Source organism: Sordaria macrospora, chromosome 2, assembly GCF_033870435.1.
Source record: "Sordaria macrospora chromosome 2, complete sequence".
Lineage (NCBI taxonomy): Eukaryota > Fungi > Ascomycota > Sordariomycetes > Sordariales > Sordariaceae > Sordaria > Sordaria macrospora.
The window spans coordinates 2,697,526-2,714,603 of record NC_089372.1 but is presented as its reverse complement, the minus strand read 5'-3'; the positions used below and the strand labels follow the sequence as shown (position 1 = coordinate 2,714,603).

The window sequence follows — 17,078 nt, the reverse complement described above, 5'->3', positions numbered from 1 at the left end:
AGTATTAACGAAGTTCACTGCCATGGCCATCATGTACGGGGATCTGATATGTTTGCACTTTGAATTCTTCATTACGATTAGGTAGATAGGTAGGTTAAGGTAAGAGGAATCGCAGAACCGTACTCCTTTCCATGCCCCTCCTTTCCTTTTTCCTTTTCGCCTTCTCTTTCATCTCATCACAGCCATTAATACTGTCGTACATTCGTAGGTAAGTTGAACCCATCTCTTTCTCTCTTTCTTTCTCTTCCTTCATCTTCATTACAACATCTCTTTCTCTCTATGATTAGGGAGAGTAGTATTTTGGATCATTTCGTATAGGTTCTTGTTCTTCTTTTCCGTCTCTTCTTCTCCCTCCATCTATAAACGCCCCTCCCTCCCAAGAAATACTTTCCAAACCTCTACTCAGCTCGCTCAGCCTGGCAAGAAGGCTTATTATTGAGATAGGGCGTGAGTAGGACAAGGTTGATGTGGTAAGTAAGTAAGTCGGGTTTTAGATCACGTACTAGATGGAGGGAAACAAACGAGTTAGTTAAGATATACAGTTTTCGGCAACAGGAGTTGGTCACAGGTAGAGAGAGAGAAGAAAAAAACTCACCGGAATGAAAAGATAAGGCACTCTCCTCTCATACTCCTTCCAAGCATCACCGTACTTCTCGCGGCAGCGGGTAATGTCACGCCACGCGCGATGAGCAATCATGCAGCAGAAGAAGACGGGGTAGAACCACGGGAAGGGGCTGCTGAAGCCGGTGATCAGACCCCAGCAGATAGCAAAGTAGACGTCGCAGGTATAGTGCACCTTGCGGGCGAGACCGTACCAGCCATCCACCAGGATGCTGTCGCCGGTCTCGGTCTCGATCTTTTCCGGGTTCTTGACCGTTTGCCAGGGCAGCTGAGGGAAGGTCTTGCGGTACAGCAGCTTGCCGCGCTCCTGGGCGCGGAACCGGTTCTTTTGCGAGTTGCACGTGTCCCAGACCCAGTAGACGAAGAGGTAGCTCACGTAGAGACCGACCAGGGCGAAGCGGTTCCAGCGGTACTCGTCCGGGTGGTGGTTGGCCAGGAAGATGGTGCAGTGGCAGTAGCTGAGGGGGACGCCGGCAAGGTTCCAGAAGATCAGCATGAAGCCCCACTTCTCATAGTACATGTCCCAGGTGGTCACGATCAGCTCCTCGCCCTTGGAGCACGCGTTGGCGTACAGGTAGTGCGCCATCACCAGGAAGCCGACCTCGCCGGACACGTAGCCGTAGCGGTCCCACTGGCGGGCGGCGGCGCCCAGGGAGAGCAGCAACAAAATGTACCACGGCAGGCGCACCTCGAAGAACATCTTGAAGTCGAGAACGCCAAACATGCGTGGGTTGAGCTCGGCGCCCATGAAGAAGTCATAGATGTGGCGGCCGGTCATGCGGTGAGTGGCGCCGCGGGCAAAGGCCGAGATGTAGGCGACGATGGAGACGATGAAGCCCGAGATGATGGCGACCGAGAGCAAGGGACCGAACTCGTCGATGATCTGGTACAGGGGGAAGATGCCGGTGAAGTGCAGGACGCCGGCGATGGCGAAGGTCACGTAGAACGAGACGTAGGCCGAGCAGTGGTACTTGAGCATCTTGCCGCCCTCGTGGGGCAGAGGCTTGCCGTAGGCGGTGACGCCGGGCATGAGGCAGTAGAAGGCGCCCTCGAAGATGAGGAAGGTCCAGTACCACAACCACGCTTTGGCGTGGGGAAAGGCCTTGGTGTAGACGAGGTCGAACAAGTGGGCGGCAAAGTCACCCCAGCTCTGGCCGGGCTCGCGGCTGGGAATGCCGCCGTTGTATTGGGTCGCGCCAATCCACATGTACCACATGAGGATGGGGAAGAAGATCATCATGGCGCCGGTGCCGTACGAACCACCGAACTCGAAGTGGCCCGAGGTGTCGATCTTGGGGTCCATGCCGGGCTTCCAGCCGTCGATGAGCTTCTCCTCCCTGGGCTTGCCATCGAGGCTGCTGCTGCTGGCGTTTCCGTTCAGCAGAGGGGCGTTCTCAATATCGGGCTCCTCCGAGGAGGTGTAGGGTGGTGTGGGCTGCATCGTTTTCTCTGCCTCGTCGAGGTGCTCGTAGAACTTGCCGGTGGTCTTTAGGTTGCGCTTCCGGAGGGTGTCGTTCTTCGCCTTGCTCGTCGTTTTGGACACGACGTTCTCGGTGGCAGAGGCACTGGATTCACCGTCGGAAGACTCTGGGACTTGGGACTTGCTGCGACGAGTGTTGCGGCGTACAGGGGTCTCCACCATGCCCTGAAAGAGTTCCTTCTTTCTGTCATGGAAATTGGACGTCAGCAATCCGCGCTTGCCTCGTGAGGCGGCCTCGCAAGGCCCTGGTAGCAGGGAAATTTGCGCTGTTGGGAAAGGGACATGGTGGCACAAGTCTGGGCCCATCGGGAGATGCGGGAAAGTGGTTTCCGGAACCTGCACCACCCGACAGCGGGACTTGCCCTAGATTTTTAATCTATGGGACGAAATCTCCAACTTTTTTGAGACGGATTCTCCAAGACCCTTCTGCAGTGCCTGCGTCAAAGGCGCCCCTGAGATCTGGATGCGCGCCTTGACCTCCCTGCGCCGCCATCTTCCAGCACAGACTGCAAGTCGCCTCTCTGGTCGCATATGCCACAGAGAGTTGGGATGAACTCCCACGCGAAGGTATTGGATGTTTGCTACATCCATCTCGAGTAACGCACGGGTTTGGGATTGGATGAAGGGAGAAAAGCAAACAAAAGGGGGTTTGTTTACACGTACCGTGGAGTTTGCCGTAGCGAGTACCTTGACGACGACGACATTATGAAAGAGAAAAAGGGGGTTTCTGGCGCACCACCCAACGACGACGGTAGGTTGTCTTTATATGAAAGCGATCGGACTCAGACTAAATAAGGCTGGCGCCTAAAACCACGGGCGGTGAGAAGCAATTCCAACAAATAAAAAGCAATCCCAACCTGGATAAACCGATAACAGAACGCAGTCCGGGGATTAAAACATGGGGACGGGGGAAAAGATGCAAAAGACAGGCCAAGAGGTGTATAAGAACGAATACGCGTATCCGAACCTTGGCGCGAACACTCCCGAACATATGAAAGAGAGGCAATCTTACTGGATGTCCAAGCAGAGCTGGTAAGCCGGGGGGGTAAGTCCAAGCTGGGAGGGTGTCACTGTCACCAACAATCTCCCTCGGGATGTGATGAACTGAGGAAGGAGATGGTGATGTGAGGCAGAGGCACACAAAAAAGACACAAGACCCAGGGACGAAAAGCGGAAGAGTTCTTGAAAGACAAGACGGGACCTGAAGAACCCCTGTTGTCTTGGGCTTGCTGTCAAATGCATCCACTTCCGAGACCCGATACGGTGTCATCAACACGAAAATCCACCAGGACCACCACTGATCCAGGATCCAGGGGCACAGAAAAGAGACACAAGCACCACACACAGCAGCATCTGGCAGAGAGGATGGGCGGGAACGAAATTGCTGACTGCAGCACGGAGTCATGATGCAAAAGGGCCGACATCCATTTGTTGACAAAATATCAAAACTTTGGGTTCGTTGGAATTTTGGAATTTGGACATAAAACATTCCAGCCAGTGAGCGCTCGTCCTGAGGTTCCCATGCTCCGTGGAATTGGGCTAGCGTCCCAACTTTTGGGTTAATTGGTCCCAACCTGGCTTGTGCCGGGATCTTCCCCAGAGTCGCTTGATTCCTCAGTCGGTCCTTTGCGAAACCGAGAATAAGATTTTAGTTCCCTGACAACGGGAGCCACGGAGTGCGAACATCAGATCATCGGAGTCCAAGGACATCACTAACATGACTGTCAGGTCATAAAATCCAAAAGACTTTGACGGCGATGTTATTGTTCAAAACTTCAAGCCCTCATCTTTCCGTATTCAGAAGTCTGACTTGTTCCCGAACCGTTAGATCTCTTTTAGCAGGTCGATCATGCATACCCCTATTTGGTCGGCCGAAACCCGGGGATGGACAACACAACGACAACATCACAGGTTGCGTTGTGCGCTTGATCCTCTTGATCGACCAGCACCTTCAAATTGTCTGTATTCGTATTCGCTATAATCCAGCAGGATTCGGCAGGATTCAGAACGCATCCGACTATGGATTTCAAACCAATTCGCTTCGACGGTAGTCGGCAAGTTCAGCGCGTAGTGAAATTACAGTCAGCTTCCTCCGAACTATCGATTCTCGATAGGTATTAGCCTCGAGTATCGCTCGGACTTAAGAACCTCTTGCCACTCCGCGATACCTACCATAGCAGCACAAAACCAACATTTGACCCAAATCATCCAAGCAAAGGCCGTCGTTCCCTCTGTCTCTGGCCACCACCACCACCGCCACTCTCACCACCCAAAGCCCTACCATACACATCCTCAAACGGCAACACAAAAGCCGAAACTATCAACCCAGCCACGCACACCATGGAAATCAGTGCCCCAAACATGCAAAGATACCAAGACGCACCCAGTCGGTACCCCGGAATCTGGTTAAACAGATCATCGTGATGAAAGAGATAGGCCTATGCAAGCAAGCAAGCGCTCGCCAGTTAGCGAGCGAACGTTAGTTAGCCTCTGTACTGCCTCTTTACCCTGTAATGTACCCTGAAAACAACAAGGGGTATGAAGCGAGATTGAGTATCCCCATCACCGTCTTTCTACCATAAACATCTCCTTCGTTACCCAGGTAACCATCAAATCTTCGTTGTCCACATCCCGTTGTCCACATTCCATCATCACTACCGTTGACATCACCACTACTCCCATCGACTTTACCCAGTACGTAGCAAAAAGGGAAGAAGAAGGGGAAGAAAAAAAGAAGAACTACTCACCACCAAACCACCCGCTAATCCCTCCCCAACCCCCACCGCCCCAATCATCCAAGCCAACACCTTCCACCCTTGTTTATCTTCTTTCCTTGGGTTTGGGTCTCTCCTCCTCGAGTCCCTCAAATTATTCCTGCTCGAGACCCTGCCTCTGTCTATCCCGCTCCCTCTCTCTCCCCCACTTTGCCCCCTACCACCACCACCACCACCACCCAATATCAATAACACAACCACAAACCCAACCAACGTAGCCGCCTCCAAAACCAGAGAAAGACTCATCAGAAAGGCTGTGGATTTCCATGTGTTGCAGAAGAATCTGCGCTGTTCTTGATGGTTGGGGTTAGGGCCGAGGCTGGGATTGATATTGGGATTTCTCGGGTCAGGACCAGGACCAGGACTAGGAGGGGGACCAGGAGAGGGAGGAGGGCCGAGACTAGGACCTCCGGAATTGAAACCGGAGCAGAACCGGGGGGAGGGGAAGGGGATGCATTTTAGCTTTTCCCTCTTCTTCTTCTCGTGTTCGTCGTGGTTTCCGTGGTGGTTGTCGTGGCTGCGAACGGTGCTGCTGATGCTGCTGCTGCTGGCACTGCTGCTGCAGTTGAAGCAGACGGGAGTCTGACAGCGTTGGTGGAGGCCGAGTCGATCCTCGAAGATGGTGACGGAATTCGAGTGGGAGGTAACGGAGTAAGTAATCCAGCGAGGAAGCAAGATGGAGGTTAAAGTCATTGTTGTTACTGTTGTTCGTGTTTGGTGCGAGGAGTTAGTTGGTTGGTTTATCAGCTTGGATCGATCCAGAACCAAAAGGACAACAAAGGGTGCAAGCTCACCGGCGATAAAAGCTGCTAGAGCCATGATATACACGCTTCGTCGGGTCATCGTGGAATATCTATCCCATCTCCCGCATTTAAATGTGATATTGCTGAAGGAGAAGATGTTCAGGATGGATGGAAAGGTGGAAAGAAGAAGGTCGACGAATGGATCGCATCAATAACAGGACCGAACTCCCCACCGACAGAAAAGATGTCACCACCATCCCGTCATCCCGTCATCCCGTCCGTCACTGTGCTGTGCGTAGGACATCTGCCATGCAAGCGCTCGTACATGCATCTCAAGCATCTGCACAAGTACCTACCAGATGTAAAATACTGGGAAAGTCCCTGCATTTGTACATAGATGGAAGGTGGCTAGGCACCAAGCAGTATGCACAGACGTGGAGCTGTCAGTCCAGCTCCCACGATGACTTTTTATACCTAGGTATATACCTCCTCGCCAAGTACAAATACTCCTCATGAATAAAGTACGTAAAGGTAGCTTACATGCCTCGTATAAAAATACCTACCATATACAATAAAAATGTGCTGGGCCAGCGAAGCAACACCTTTCATACTCCCCACTCCCCTTGTCTTTTTGGTCATCCCTTCATGTCATGCCTATGTCTCTTTTCTTCTTCTTTGATCCATAATACTATTCTTGTCTTATCTTATTTTATCTTATCTCCTTCTTATTCTATCGTCATTTCTAACCGCCGCCGCCGCCGCCGCCGCCCTTGAAGCAGAAGCAGAAGCAGAAGCAGAAGCAGAAGCAGAAGTAGAAGAAGAAGTAGGAGTAGGATACGAATTCGTCCGAAGACCAGCAGACAATAATAAGCCCCGCCGTCTGGTCTGTCTACTATGCCGAAGATCACCACCAGTAACTCCAACAACTCCATCACCAACCCCATCACCACCACTACTGATGATACCTGCTGCACCACAAGGAGAACTAGGTCGGGGAATAATACCCTCCTTGTTACCACCGACACCAGAAGCAGAAGCGACATTGCTACCACTAGCAGCAGCACTCTTTCTTCTCCCACAAGCACTAAGCGGAACTTCCCCCTTCCCACCGCCGCTACTGGTAGTGGTAGTGGTGGGTGTACTCGGCGCCGTAGTAGACGACGAAACAGAGGCAGACGCTCCCCCCGCCTCAGAAGCACAACTCCCTCTCGCACTACCAGGACGCCCCTGTTGGCTTTCGGAATCACCAGGCTCAGCGCTAGTCCGCCTATTATTCGGCAACAAAGGATGACCGTCCTACGACCACCTCATATCCGAACTAGGCGCTCGACTTCTGCGCTTAGCGTTTCCTGCGGCGGCGGCGGCGCCCGCACTACCACCACTGCCACTGCCACTCATACCCGTGACGGAGAACGATGACTCCCTCGCTCCGTAGCTACGTGAGAAACCATTACCATCACCACCACCTCCTCCACTACCTCCTTGAAAACTACTAGACAAGCTCACCGCGCTCCCCGTCGGCGAGACCGAGTACAACCCTCCTCCTCCTCCTAGGATCCTCGCCTCGGGGCCCGCAACTGATGATCCGGATCTTATCCGCCCAAAGTTTTCTTTGTGGTGGTTACTCAGCGAGCTATCACTTCGTTCCCGCTCACGCATCTCGGCGCGACTGCTCGCTATGCCCGAGATACCTATGCCCATGCCCGTGGCTGAGACCGCCCCGGGCGCCGTGGCGGCAGACGATAGACTCGGTCTAGGAGAACTGTACTGCGTCATGGACATGCGGGGCAGTCGCATCCTTGAGGGTGTCCCTATACCGCCGCCGCCGCCGGCCGAACCCATGGACGAGGACGACGAAGTAGTGCCCGCTGAGGTGTCTTGGCTGACTCGGCGGGGGATGTTGATCAGCGGGACACCACCGTCTCTGCTGTGCGGCCGGAACATGCCTTCGCGCTCCTGAGCTAGGGAGATACCGGAGCGTTTAGGCGTCGATGCTACTTCGATGTATGCAGCCGAGGAAGATTGCGAAGCTCGATGGCCGTGCGTTGGTGTGGGTGGCATGGACATGCTGGCGTGCAGGCCTGGCGGTGTATAACTAGTATTGCGCCGGGGGCCAGACCGCGAGCGTGGTCCAGAATTCAGGTTGTTGAGGGGATTGAGCGGGTTGACATTGACAGAAGGGCCAGCACCCATATTCAGTGCACTCAAGGCTGCTGCGTCGTGCTGTAGGTCGATGTCGATATGGCTTCTAACGATTTCCGATGCCAAGTTGCGCACCAGTACTGCTGGATCCTTATCTGCCAGTATTTGTATATCGTCAAAGAGAACATGCAGAGCACGGCCCGCAGTCGAAGTGGCCAGGGTTGCCATGGGCGTGTTGTTGGCTTCGCAACCATCCATGATGCTGCGCACGAGGCGGAGCAAGTTGAGCCGCACAACAGCCTTCTTGTGGCTCAGTTTTTGAGCGATGCCGGCATACATCTCCGCCTTGGCAAGCGATGCTGCCACGGAGGGACTCAGTCGCACAAGCTTGAGAAGGGGTTCGAGAAGGTTGGCGTCGAAAGCATTTGCTTTGTTGGTGTTGAAGCAAGACGTGATGGCCGCGGTAAAGTTGCCTTCGAGCAAGTGGTGTTCGACCTTGGCCGTCTCCTTTTCTAGCCAGACAAAGATGGCATCCAGCGCGGTGACTTGCCAATACTGATCTGCCAACAGTGAAACATAAAACTCCAGCCCATTGTTCTGCCACAGATATCTTCTACCCTTGCTGCCCGAGTGTGCCATGTCACACAGAATAGGGAGGACAAATTCCTTGGGTGGGCGATCAGTCTTCATGATCTTCAGCAGTAATGGAATGATACCATTGCTGGCAGCGTATTCTTGACGCTCTTTACTGAGCCGGCATAGGTTGAACATGGTGTTGAGTACTTGGTTGGAAATCTCGCGGAAATGCTGCTGCCCCCTCTTCATTGAGTTGCTTAGCACGTCAATCAAGTAGTCAATCGCGTCGGCAGAATGTAATGACTCTAGCGTAGTTGACAGCATGGACAAGTTCTTGATGAACTTGAGCATAGTGATCTGGTGAGCAGGTGTCATCCGCCTGAGGTCCTTTAGGACAGCTATAGGGGTACTTGTTAGCAGTTGACTCGGCATCACTATGGACAAAGAGTACATACTTTTGAGTACAAAGCGTTCGGAAACAACTTCCTTCACATAGTTCTCAGCTTGCGAGAAGAGATAGAAGATATTGACGATGCGAGCTTCGATCAGCTCGGACAGCTCATCCCTGTCATCTTCATCCAAGACCTTGTGCAGCACTGCAGCCAATGGGTCCAAGATTTTGCTCCGCGAGAATATGCGGCAGAAGTCGTTCTTTGGTGTTGGGCCCTATAGGGATTGACAAATTAGCACGACTTCTAGACATCAAGGCAGGTTGGTGTTCAAGAACGGGACTTCTTACCTGAAGCTCAAAGACGTTCCAAATGCCATTCACACCGATGAGAACAAGGTCTGGGGACATGTCATAGTCTTCATCCAGGAACTCTACCAAGACATTGAGACCGCCTGCACTGACGAACATCTGCAGGGTCAAGGTAGAAGTTTGGTACATCTGCCGAACAAAGGCCGCAGCCTCCAGGCGAATTTCGTTCGAATACTGGCGAGCAGCGAACTTGGTAATGATTGGGATACCGCCCACGAAACATAGGTTCTCTTGCAGCTCGACGTCGTCCAAGATAATCTGCTCTTAGTCAGTATACAGACAGTCCTAGCTTTTCAAATATCAACAACACCGATATGGGTACCTACCGCATTGACGATCTTCAGCAGCTGCAAGATCATATGCTGACGGCTCTTCACCGTGCAGGGTTCCAAGATCTCCAGGATCGGGAGCAACCCATGTGCACTGATGATGAGATCCTTGACCTCGGTGTTCTCCCATAGTAGGGCGAGCTGTAACCACATTGATCTGTCAGCCACTACCGTACCAAAAGCTCAAGACAAACAGAAAAACTTACCAAGTCTTCAGCCAGATCAGCAAGTATGTCCTCAGCCTCCGTCGGCTTCAAAGACTTGACTCTCTCTTCCACCTTCTCAGCCAACCTAGCATGTCTATCGCGAGCGATGTTTGCCTCGAGATCCATCTCATCCCAACCTGGGTCCATCATGGCAAAGGGATCATCTTCATCTTCATCGTCCCCAAGCCAAGAGTTGTTGGACAACTTGGAAAGGAGCATAAGTTGATGTTGGCCATCCTCCGAACCCTCCTCGCTCTTGGGCGGCTTCGTGAGGCTTTCCGGCTCAGCCCCGAAAATGTCCGAAAAGTCCTCATCGCCCTCATCTTCCGCAAACTTTGTGATCTCCACTGTTGTCCTTGTCCTTCTGACGGCGGCGGGCTGTTCAGGAGCTGATGGTGGCCGCGCGGAAGCCGACTGCCTCCGCATGCTGCTGCCATTAACAGGTGATGCCGTAGAGCGCGGTAGACTGGTGAGGTCCGAAGGGTGAAACAGTTGTGGGGCGTCCTAGAAAAACAAAACGATCAGCAAATTGGCGACAGGGATCAGGAGACAAAAGATGACGGGAGAAGGGTCTTACCTTGACGGAAACATTAAGCCGACTGTTGAACACCGAGTCCGTATCGCCAAAGAGATCAGAATAGTCCTCGGTAGACTGCTCACGATAGATTGATTCAGGACGAGGCGGAAGCTCAAACTTGTTGCCGAACTGCGTCCTCACAGGCGACTTAGTCTGCGAGGCGCTTGGAACCGTGGTCTTGCTGCTTCTTTGCCGCCTATGTCCTTGCTGAGAAGACTTTAACTCGGATGCCCTCTCGGACCGTTTCGGCAACGGACGAATCGTTTGCTCGAAATCTCCGCCAAAGTCTTCGTCCCAATTTTCAGTGTCTTCTCGCGAACTGTCAATGGACGCAAACGCCTTGAGCCGATCGCTGGAAAGAAGTCCTCCGAAGTTGTCCTGCCCTTTGATGTGAGGGAGGTGGAGCGCACTAGGTGAAATTGCAGTGGCAAAGTCATTGTCCCAGTTATCATCATCTGTTTACTATAAGTTAGCCCACCCTTCTTTAAGCTTTATGTTTATGAGACTTACCAGCTTCTACCCCCGAAGACCTGAAGGCCTCTGCACTCGGTTTAGGCTTCGCTTGCTGCTGCGGAGGTACCTTTGTCGAGATGGCAAGGTTTGGACGATGTTGACCAGAAGTATTCCTATTCTGCGCGGAAGGATTTCCGTGGTCTGAGCCAATCGATGTTCTTGGGTTGGCTTCCGATGACTTGAGCGCCTTGTTCCATTGCTTGACTTCCTCGACGGCCTGGCTAAAGTTTGACGGTGCTTTTGATATCGGCGCATCACTCCTCCGACAGCCTTGGATCCAGGAATGCCTCAAAAGCTTTTTTGCCGATACTCTGAGGTTGGGGTCCTTTTGAAAACATTGCATCAAGAAGTCACGAGCAGCCTGGACTCATCGTCAGCATGCATAATCCACAAATTTTGAAATATAGGGACTTACCGGTGATACACCTTCTGGAAGGGGAGGGTGGTCATCGTTAACAATAGCAAAAAGAGCCGGCATCGCGGCCAGGTGATGATATGGAGGCTTTCCTTGCAGGAGCTCGATAACCGTACACCCGACGCTCCAAATATCCGAGGCAGAGGTAGCACCGGACAACTGGATGATCTCGGGGGCCATCCAGTAGGGCGTCCCTACTACTTGTGCCTCCTTGTCTTGGCCTGTTAAAGTGCTGGTTGACACCCCAAAGTCTGCCAACTTGACGGTGCCGTCCTTGGTAGTCAAGATGTTGGCACCTTTGATATCTCGATGGATGACACCCTGGTCGTGTAGATACTGTAGCCCCTGGAGGACCTGGGTCATGTATACACCGACGAGATTTTCCGGAAACTTGCCGTAGGCTTTACATATCGAATGCAGCGAGCCATTCTCGCAGTATCTGTCCAATTCGTGTTAGTATCCTCAATGTCTCATCACGGCTAGTGGAAGCCACCTACTCGAGGATGATATTCAAGCAATCCGCCGATTTTACGAAGCCGATGTACTTGACGATATTGTCATGCTAGATTGAATTAGTACGTCTCTCCATCATGTTAATAGCCACCGTATTTGCTTACATGAAGGTTTTTCAAGAGATCGATTTCGGCCTACGCAATGTCAGCGAGAAGCAACCAGGAATTTCTTAGTAGTTAGCCAGCCCACTCACTTCGATCATCCGTAGCTCGCTTTTCGGTACATCGACCAGCTTGATTTGCTTGACGGCCACGGCCTCGCCGGTTCCCCAGTTGAAGGCCTTGTAGACCGATCCAAAGGCTCCTTTTCCAATGCAATCACCGAGTCGCTAGATACACACGTATGTAATCAGAGGTCAGCCATGTCTCGCAAAAAATCAACTGTGTGATATCGTTTGACTGAAAAGTCGGGTCACTGTGGCCCCATGCCGGCCCTGCTGGACAAAGAGAAATCAGACGATGCAAGCCACTGAGCATGCCGAGAGGTGCATATGTAGGCAATGTAGGTACGGGCCGGCCGCTTCGCCACGACCCTTCCGCGCCCTGGGTAGAAAGTCCTCAACCTTCTGGAATCCAAGGCCTCGCTGGCTAGGACTTCAAACCCATTCAAACACAAATATCTCCTACAAGAATCATAGCAAATCACCCATTACGGACACACACCAGGGAGAAACGGGACGGGGGGAAGGGAAAAAGAAGAAAGACGTACATAGTCCTTTAGGCCCGGATCCTGAACCGCCTTTTCTCGAGCATGGCCGCTGCCAGCCTCCCGACGCGGTGTCCCCGGCATTTTAGTAGCCACGACTGCTGCCGCCGTTGCCGCTGTTGTTGCTGCTGCCTTGCTGCCGTTCCCGCCATAGTACGAGCGACCACCACCTTCGGTTGTAGAGGAGGAGCCCGGCGGGTTCGGCGCCATGCCTGCGGCGGCCCCGTTCCGGAAGGCTTTACCGATCCAGTCAAAGATTCCCCCCACTTTTGAGATTGTATACCCTCTCTCCACAGAGGTTTAATATGTTATATGTTCCCAAGTTTTGGGTCTGCCCGTCTGTCCGTCGGTGGGCAGGTATATGTGTACACGAAGGAGGCCCGAGGGCCTGGAGAGACTCTGTTGAAGAGAGTCGAAGCTGACTTGACTAACTGGCTGCCTAGCTGGTTGGTTGTTCAAGGGTTCTTGCCGAGAGAGATTGTATAGGGGTGGATATCGACGAGGTGGTAGTCTGTTGTATCCCATTCCCAATCCCAGGGTCACCAACGGAGGGGGGGGGGGGGTCCGCTTTCCAGTTGTTGATTCGCAATATGGAAACCCGGGGTGGTCGCCGGCCCCCAAGTTGTAAGTAGTAAAATGGAGTGGGCGTCGTTCGGTATAGTGGGTGCCCCGCTACGGATGTGATGCCGAACGAGATGCGCCGGAAATCTCGATGCGAAAACAAGATCGGATCTGTGTGTGGGGTACAGAAAAGAATGTTTGTGGAGGAGCGCGACGGGAAGAGGTCCGTAGACTGGAAGCTGGTGACTCGGAGTATACAACAGGTTGTGTTGGTAAATAGCGAGAATGCTTGCTTCGATACGGCCGGGGTATCGTCGGAGTCGTGTATTCTTTTCGTTTCTGCGAGACTCGCGGGTAGACGTTGACAGCGTTGAAGCGGTAGACGGAGGATGTTATTGATATATGAAGGCGCCGAGAACAAGGCCGAAGGTTCAGCGGGACAAGGCGAAGATGGTGGTGCTATTCCTTGCTGGCGCTTTGGAAGATTAAGTGTGGAGAAAGGCCAGGACAAGGGCGTTGCCGTTAGACGCCGGATGCTGGGTGCTGGAGAGCCTGGATGATGCTGGATGTTATTGTTTTTATTCAGGTGCTGGATCCGGTTGTTGTGGTGTGTCAGTCAGATCGTTCGAGATGGCGTACCGCGGGGTAAAAGTAGAGACGAAGGTACCTTGATAACCCTGTTTATTGACGAGTTCATCCGGCATCTATTAGCCAAGGTTGATGAAAAGAGAAGGAGCAAAGGAAAGAAACGAAGCTACCCCGGGGGAAAAGATGTAATGTGTAATCATATCCACGACGAAATAGGCGGACTGTTTGCGCTGCAACAACTTGACCATTCACACATCCACCACAACAGAAAGCTGGTAGAGGTAAAATGGAAGTGTTGCAAGTGGTGCTGCAGTGAAGCCCTGGATGTCTTGGACGCCTCGAAAACACTGCAACAGCTGAAAAGAGTGGATCACTGCTAGAGGTAGTGTTTGGCATATATGCGCTGGGCCTACCGTAGACTAGGCATTTTACACTAACAACGGGTCGATAGAGTGTCATCACAGAAGCACCAAAAAGAGACAAATGACAGAATCCCAGGACTGGACCTTCCCGCCCCAGGCTTTCCACGCCAATGCGACGACACTCATCTTCACTTTCACCTGCTTCCGGCGGTAGGCATTCCTATCCAGTCACGCAGTGCATCCAATGCAACTTCATAAAGCTTGCATGAAGTTTAGCAACAGATCAATTCCAACGTGCATGCAGCAGCTGCTGTGGTGCGGAGGTACAGCTCCTATAGACGCCATTTCTAACATGCCTCTTCTACCTAGGTAGACACAGCATCTTATCAACATCAACATTCCAGATTTTGACCGGTAAGTCTAGAGGAGCTTTCTGCTTCCTTCATATCCCTCCACCGCTAGTACGTCTTTAAAGCTTTACACATGGCACCTGTGTAAAATCATCATTGGGTCCAAGCTCTTTCTTTGTGTTTCAGAGTGGAACCTCCGCCCATGTTTTATCCTCTTCGGTACCATCTATCTCGTCGAGATCGTCTCTATCTCAGACATTTCATTACCGACCAGAAGATTGCTTGATACTGTAGATACCGGCCCGATGAATCTGGAACACTACCTGACGCAACCTGTACAGGTAACCGCAAGTGATAAAACCTCATGCATCATCATTCTTTGACATAAAGAGTCAATCATTACCATTCATTAACTTAGTATCCCTCGGCCGCTCCAGCTCCCGATTTTGTCTTTCTTTTCCTTCCCCGGTTCGTTGGAAGGCCTTCGCCTGATATGTACCGGGCAATCGTATAATACATCAGCGCAGCGCTGGCAACTCTCAGTCATACTATGTTTTAGCAGAGTCCTCTTATGAGGAAACTCCTTTTTCGTCATGTCTGACGGAATCAAATAATGAACCATGCTCAGGCGTAGGTCGATGGAAAGGACGAAAGAATCGAACGAGAAGAAAATAGACCCAGATAGACCACAACGCCATTCACCGTATGCGCCCAAAAACAGGGGGAAAAAAAAGACCCGAAAAATATCGGGAACCAAGTGTGCACCACTAACTGCACGAGCAAGTTTTGCTCTTGAGAGCAAATGCCACGAGTTCAAAACATCCGCACAGGCACTGAAGTAGTTCCGAGCTCAGTTTCCAGATGCTCGTGAAAGCATCCGGCTAAGCCCAGCCTCAGCCCACCACTCATCAGGGACATCATTGCGCGTGGCAAGGTTGCGCACGATGCGCTGCAGGCCTCCCATACCACCCAAGATCTCCAGAGAATCATCACTGCTATCACTGCTGCGGGTAACATCCGCATACGACCGTCGAATGCTGTTCAAGCTAGGGGGGAAACGAGTAAGCGGGTTCACGTCCGGCTCGTCCTCCTCATCACCTTCCGTGTCGGAATTCTCACTTTCCGACTCACACAGCTCTACTACTTCCACAGCTTCTACGGGCGCATCCGGGACAGTGACAGAAGTCCCGACAGAGGGTGCCGCTGCATTTTGCGAGGCAACCGCAGATGCCGATGCGGAAGCGAACGAGGAGCCAGAGCTGGGTGTTAGTGGATCTGGCGTCAGGGTGGTCGTGATAAGGTCCCACACATGGTCGCCCTCGGGACTGAGGCTCCGGTTGCGATCTCCCAAACCATCCAGTTGCGGCGGCTCAACAGACGGTGCCTGCTCACCTCGGCGGCGACCAGAAATTGGGCCAGGTCTTGGATAAGGGTTTCCCCACGTGCCGTACAAAGACGAGGCCCGGTCCGCGATCCGATCCCTGATGCGACGCAAAGCTGCGCGGTCTCGAATCTGCTAATTGTCAGTTGGCGGTGTTCAGTTGACTCGGACGGTGAGTGGGAAGGAAAGGTGAGCGCATACCGGGGGAGGTGGACCCCGATTCATCTGAGACGATGTACGAGGTTCTACGGGCGGCGGTGGCGGCGGCGGCACTCTACGATATAGAAAGCCAGGTTCAACGGCCATTTGCCCAAGGTATGGGTCCGCCGCCCTCATAGGCGCGAGGAAAGGATTAGGCTCGTTATCCTCATCGTCGGTGAGGGCGCCGGGGTACTGGGACATGGGATGCAGGTGAGCCAACCGCCTGCCAAACAAGGCAATGACCTGGTCATCGAGCATACCACCTAAACGACTAGCTCCGTCGAGCGCAGTGTCGCGACTAGGTTCCGCATTGTCGGGCGCATTGTTGCTATTGCTGTTGCTGTCGCTGCTGGAGCCGCTTGATGGTTCGGCCGGATGGGATTGGCGTCTGGAGTTTTCATAGTTGTAACTCGCAGCAGCAGCAGCATTGCCACTGTTAATGGCAGCAGTGATGGCGAGGCGACGTCGGCGTTGCTGCACCCGTTCAGAATTTTGGAGGCGGCTGCGTCTAATGGAGGATCGAGCTTCGGCAGAGCTCTTGTCCGCGGCCGACTTCGATTGGATGTCGGACTCGACGGGCGCTTGGTACAATCTGATTGGGAGGACGTGGCAGGTCAGCGCAAGCCTACAAAGTAGAATAGGGGAATGCGACTGGGTCGATTACCCTGACGGGGGCGCATCATCGGGTTGATGAAAAGCACCATCTCGAGCATGTGCGAGAGATGAAAGTGACGAAATCGTGGTGGATACAGGATGGCAAAGGAGGATAAGCGCGAACGCGAAACGCCTTGACGCGGTGTTCTTACCGGAGACCCATGGTGTTTGCTTTGAGGCGCGATGTCGCGACAGACGGACCGCTTGGGATTTAGCGATAGAGCGACGCTGGAAGCAAGGGAAGATAATAACGGGCGTGACGGGTTGAGTAAGCGAGAACTTGTTGGTGATGGCGGGGGCTCGTCAATGGATAGGTAAGGAATTTTGATGTTGCGATGAAAGAATGCGCCCCGGCCTCCGTCTGTTCTGGAATCCTTGCCGAGATGGCGGTCGTGGGGTTTGCGCTGCGGAAAGCGGATAGCGGATATCTGATTCAGTCTGGTTTGGTTTGATCGGAACGAGCGAAGGGGCGACGGGATTGCAGGTGTCCAGGGGGATTGGGGTTTTGTGACAGCCGCAGGGCGGGAGAGATGAAAGCGGCTGGGCGGGTCTTTCCATCTCCAGGTTGCAACATGCCCCATTGCAATAGGGCTTAGTGCGCTGAGGGCATTTAGGGTTAAATGCATG

At 52.8% G+C, this 17,078-nt stretch overlaps 4 protein-coding genes across 4 annotated transcripts; all 4 read right to left on the bottom strand.

The window, feature by feature from the left end:
* Nucleotides 1-184: 184 nt before the first annotated feature.
* On the bottom strand, nt 185-3,331 carry SMAC4_12855 (uncharacterized protein). The gene is made up of 4 exons (XM_066091111.1): nt 3,114-3,331; nt 2,765-2,905; nt 596-2,285; nt 185-502 (listed from the first exon to the last, which is right to left on the bottom strand). The coding sequence occupies exons 2-4, from the start codon at nt 2,803-2,805 to the stop codon at nt 491-493; spliced, it is 1,743 nt and encodes a 580-aa protein (XP_065946103.1). The 5' UTR covers nt 2,806-2,905; nt 3,114-3,331; the 3' UTR covers nt 185-490.
* Nucleotides 3,332-4,305: 974 nt separating this feature from the next.
* On the bottom strand, nt 4,306-5,568 carry SMAC4_04023 (uncharacterized protein; the record flags this gene model as incomplete). The annotated part of the gene is made up of 2 exons (XM_003348130.1): nt 4,306-4,503; nt 4,885-5,568. 2 exons carry the CDS (start codon nt 5,566-5,568, stop codon nt 4,306-4,308), a joined length of 882 nt encoding a protein of 293 aa, XP_003348178.1.
* An 823-nt stretch (nt 5,569-6,391) lies between these two features.
* SMAC4_04024 (uncharacterized protein) lies at nt 6,392-12,920 on the bottom strand. Its single transcript, XM_003348131.2, has 12 exons — nt 12,358-12,920; nt 11,843-11,977; nt 11,754-11,783; nt 11,634-11,698; nt 11,137-11,575; nt 10,719-11,082; nt 10,209-10,663; nt 9,632-10,135; nt 9,423-9,566; nt 9,076-9,354; nt 8,792-9,002; nt 6,392-8,734 (listed from the first exon to the last, which is right to left on the bottom strand). The coding sequence occupies exons 1-12, from the start codon at nt 12,562-12,564 to the stop codon at nt 6,915-6,917; spliced, it is 4,653 nt and encodes a 1,550-aa protein (XP_003348179.2). The 5' UTR covers nt 12,565-12,920; the 3' UTR covers nt 6,392-6,914.
* Nucleotides 12,921-14,360: 1,440 nt separating this feature from the next.
* On the bottom strand, nt 14,361-17,059 carry SMAC4_04025 (uncharacterized protein). The gene is made up of 3 exons (XM_024655610.2): nt 16,604-17,059; nt 15,798-16,389; nt 14,361-15,728 (listed from the first exon to the last, which is right to left on the bottom strand). Exons 1-3 carry the CDS (start codon nt 16,612-16,614, stop codon nt 15,066-15,068), a joined length of 1,266 nt encoding a protein of 421 aa, XP_024511485.1. The 5' UTR covers nt 16,615-17,059; the 3' UTR covers nt 14,361-15,065.
* Between the last annotated feature and the right edge of the window lie 19 nt (nt 17,060-17,078).

Excerpts from the sequence above, each read along its gene's own strand:
- SMAC4_12855 (XM_066091111.1), bottom strand. The coding sequence starts at position 2,805 with ATGTCGTCGTCGTCAAGGTACTCGCTACGGCAAACTCCACG. Across the intron at positions 2,286-2,764 it reads TCGCTACGGCAAACTCCACG|AAAGAAGGAACTCTTTCAGG; the intron begins GTACGTGTAAAC and ends TTTCCATGACAG.
- SMAC4_04024 (XM_003348131.2), bottom strand. The coding sequence starts at position 12,564 with ATGGCGCCGAACCCGCCGGGCTCCTCCTCTACAACCGAAGGTGGTGGT. Across the intron at positions 10,136-10,208 it reads GGCTTAATGTTTCCGTCAAG|GACGCCCCACAACTGTTTCA; the intron begins GTAAGACCCTTC and ends TTGTTTTTCTAG. Across the intron at positions 9,355-9,422 it reads TGCTGAAGATCGTCAATGCG|ATTATCTTGGACGACGTCGA; the intron begins GTAGGTACCCAT and ends GACTAAGAGCAG.
- SMAC4_04025 (XM_024655610.2), bottom strand. Across the intron at positions 15,729-15,797 it reads ATCGGGGTCCACCTCCCCCG|ATTCGAGACCGCGCAGCTTT; the intron begins GTATGCGCTCAC and ends GACAATTAGCAG.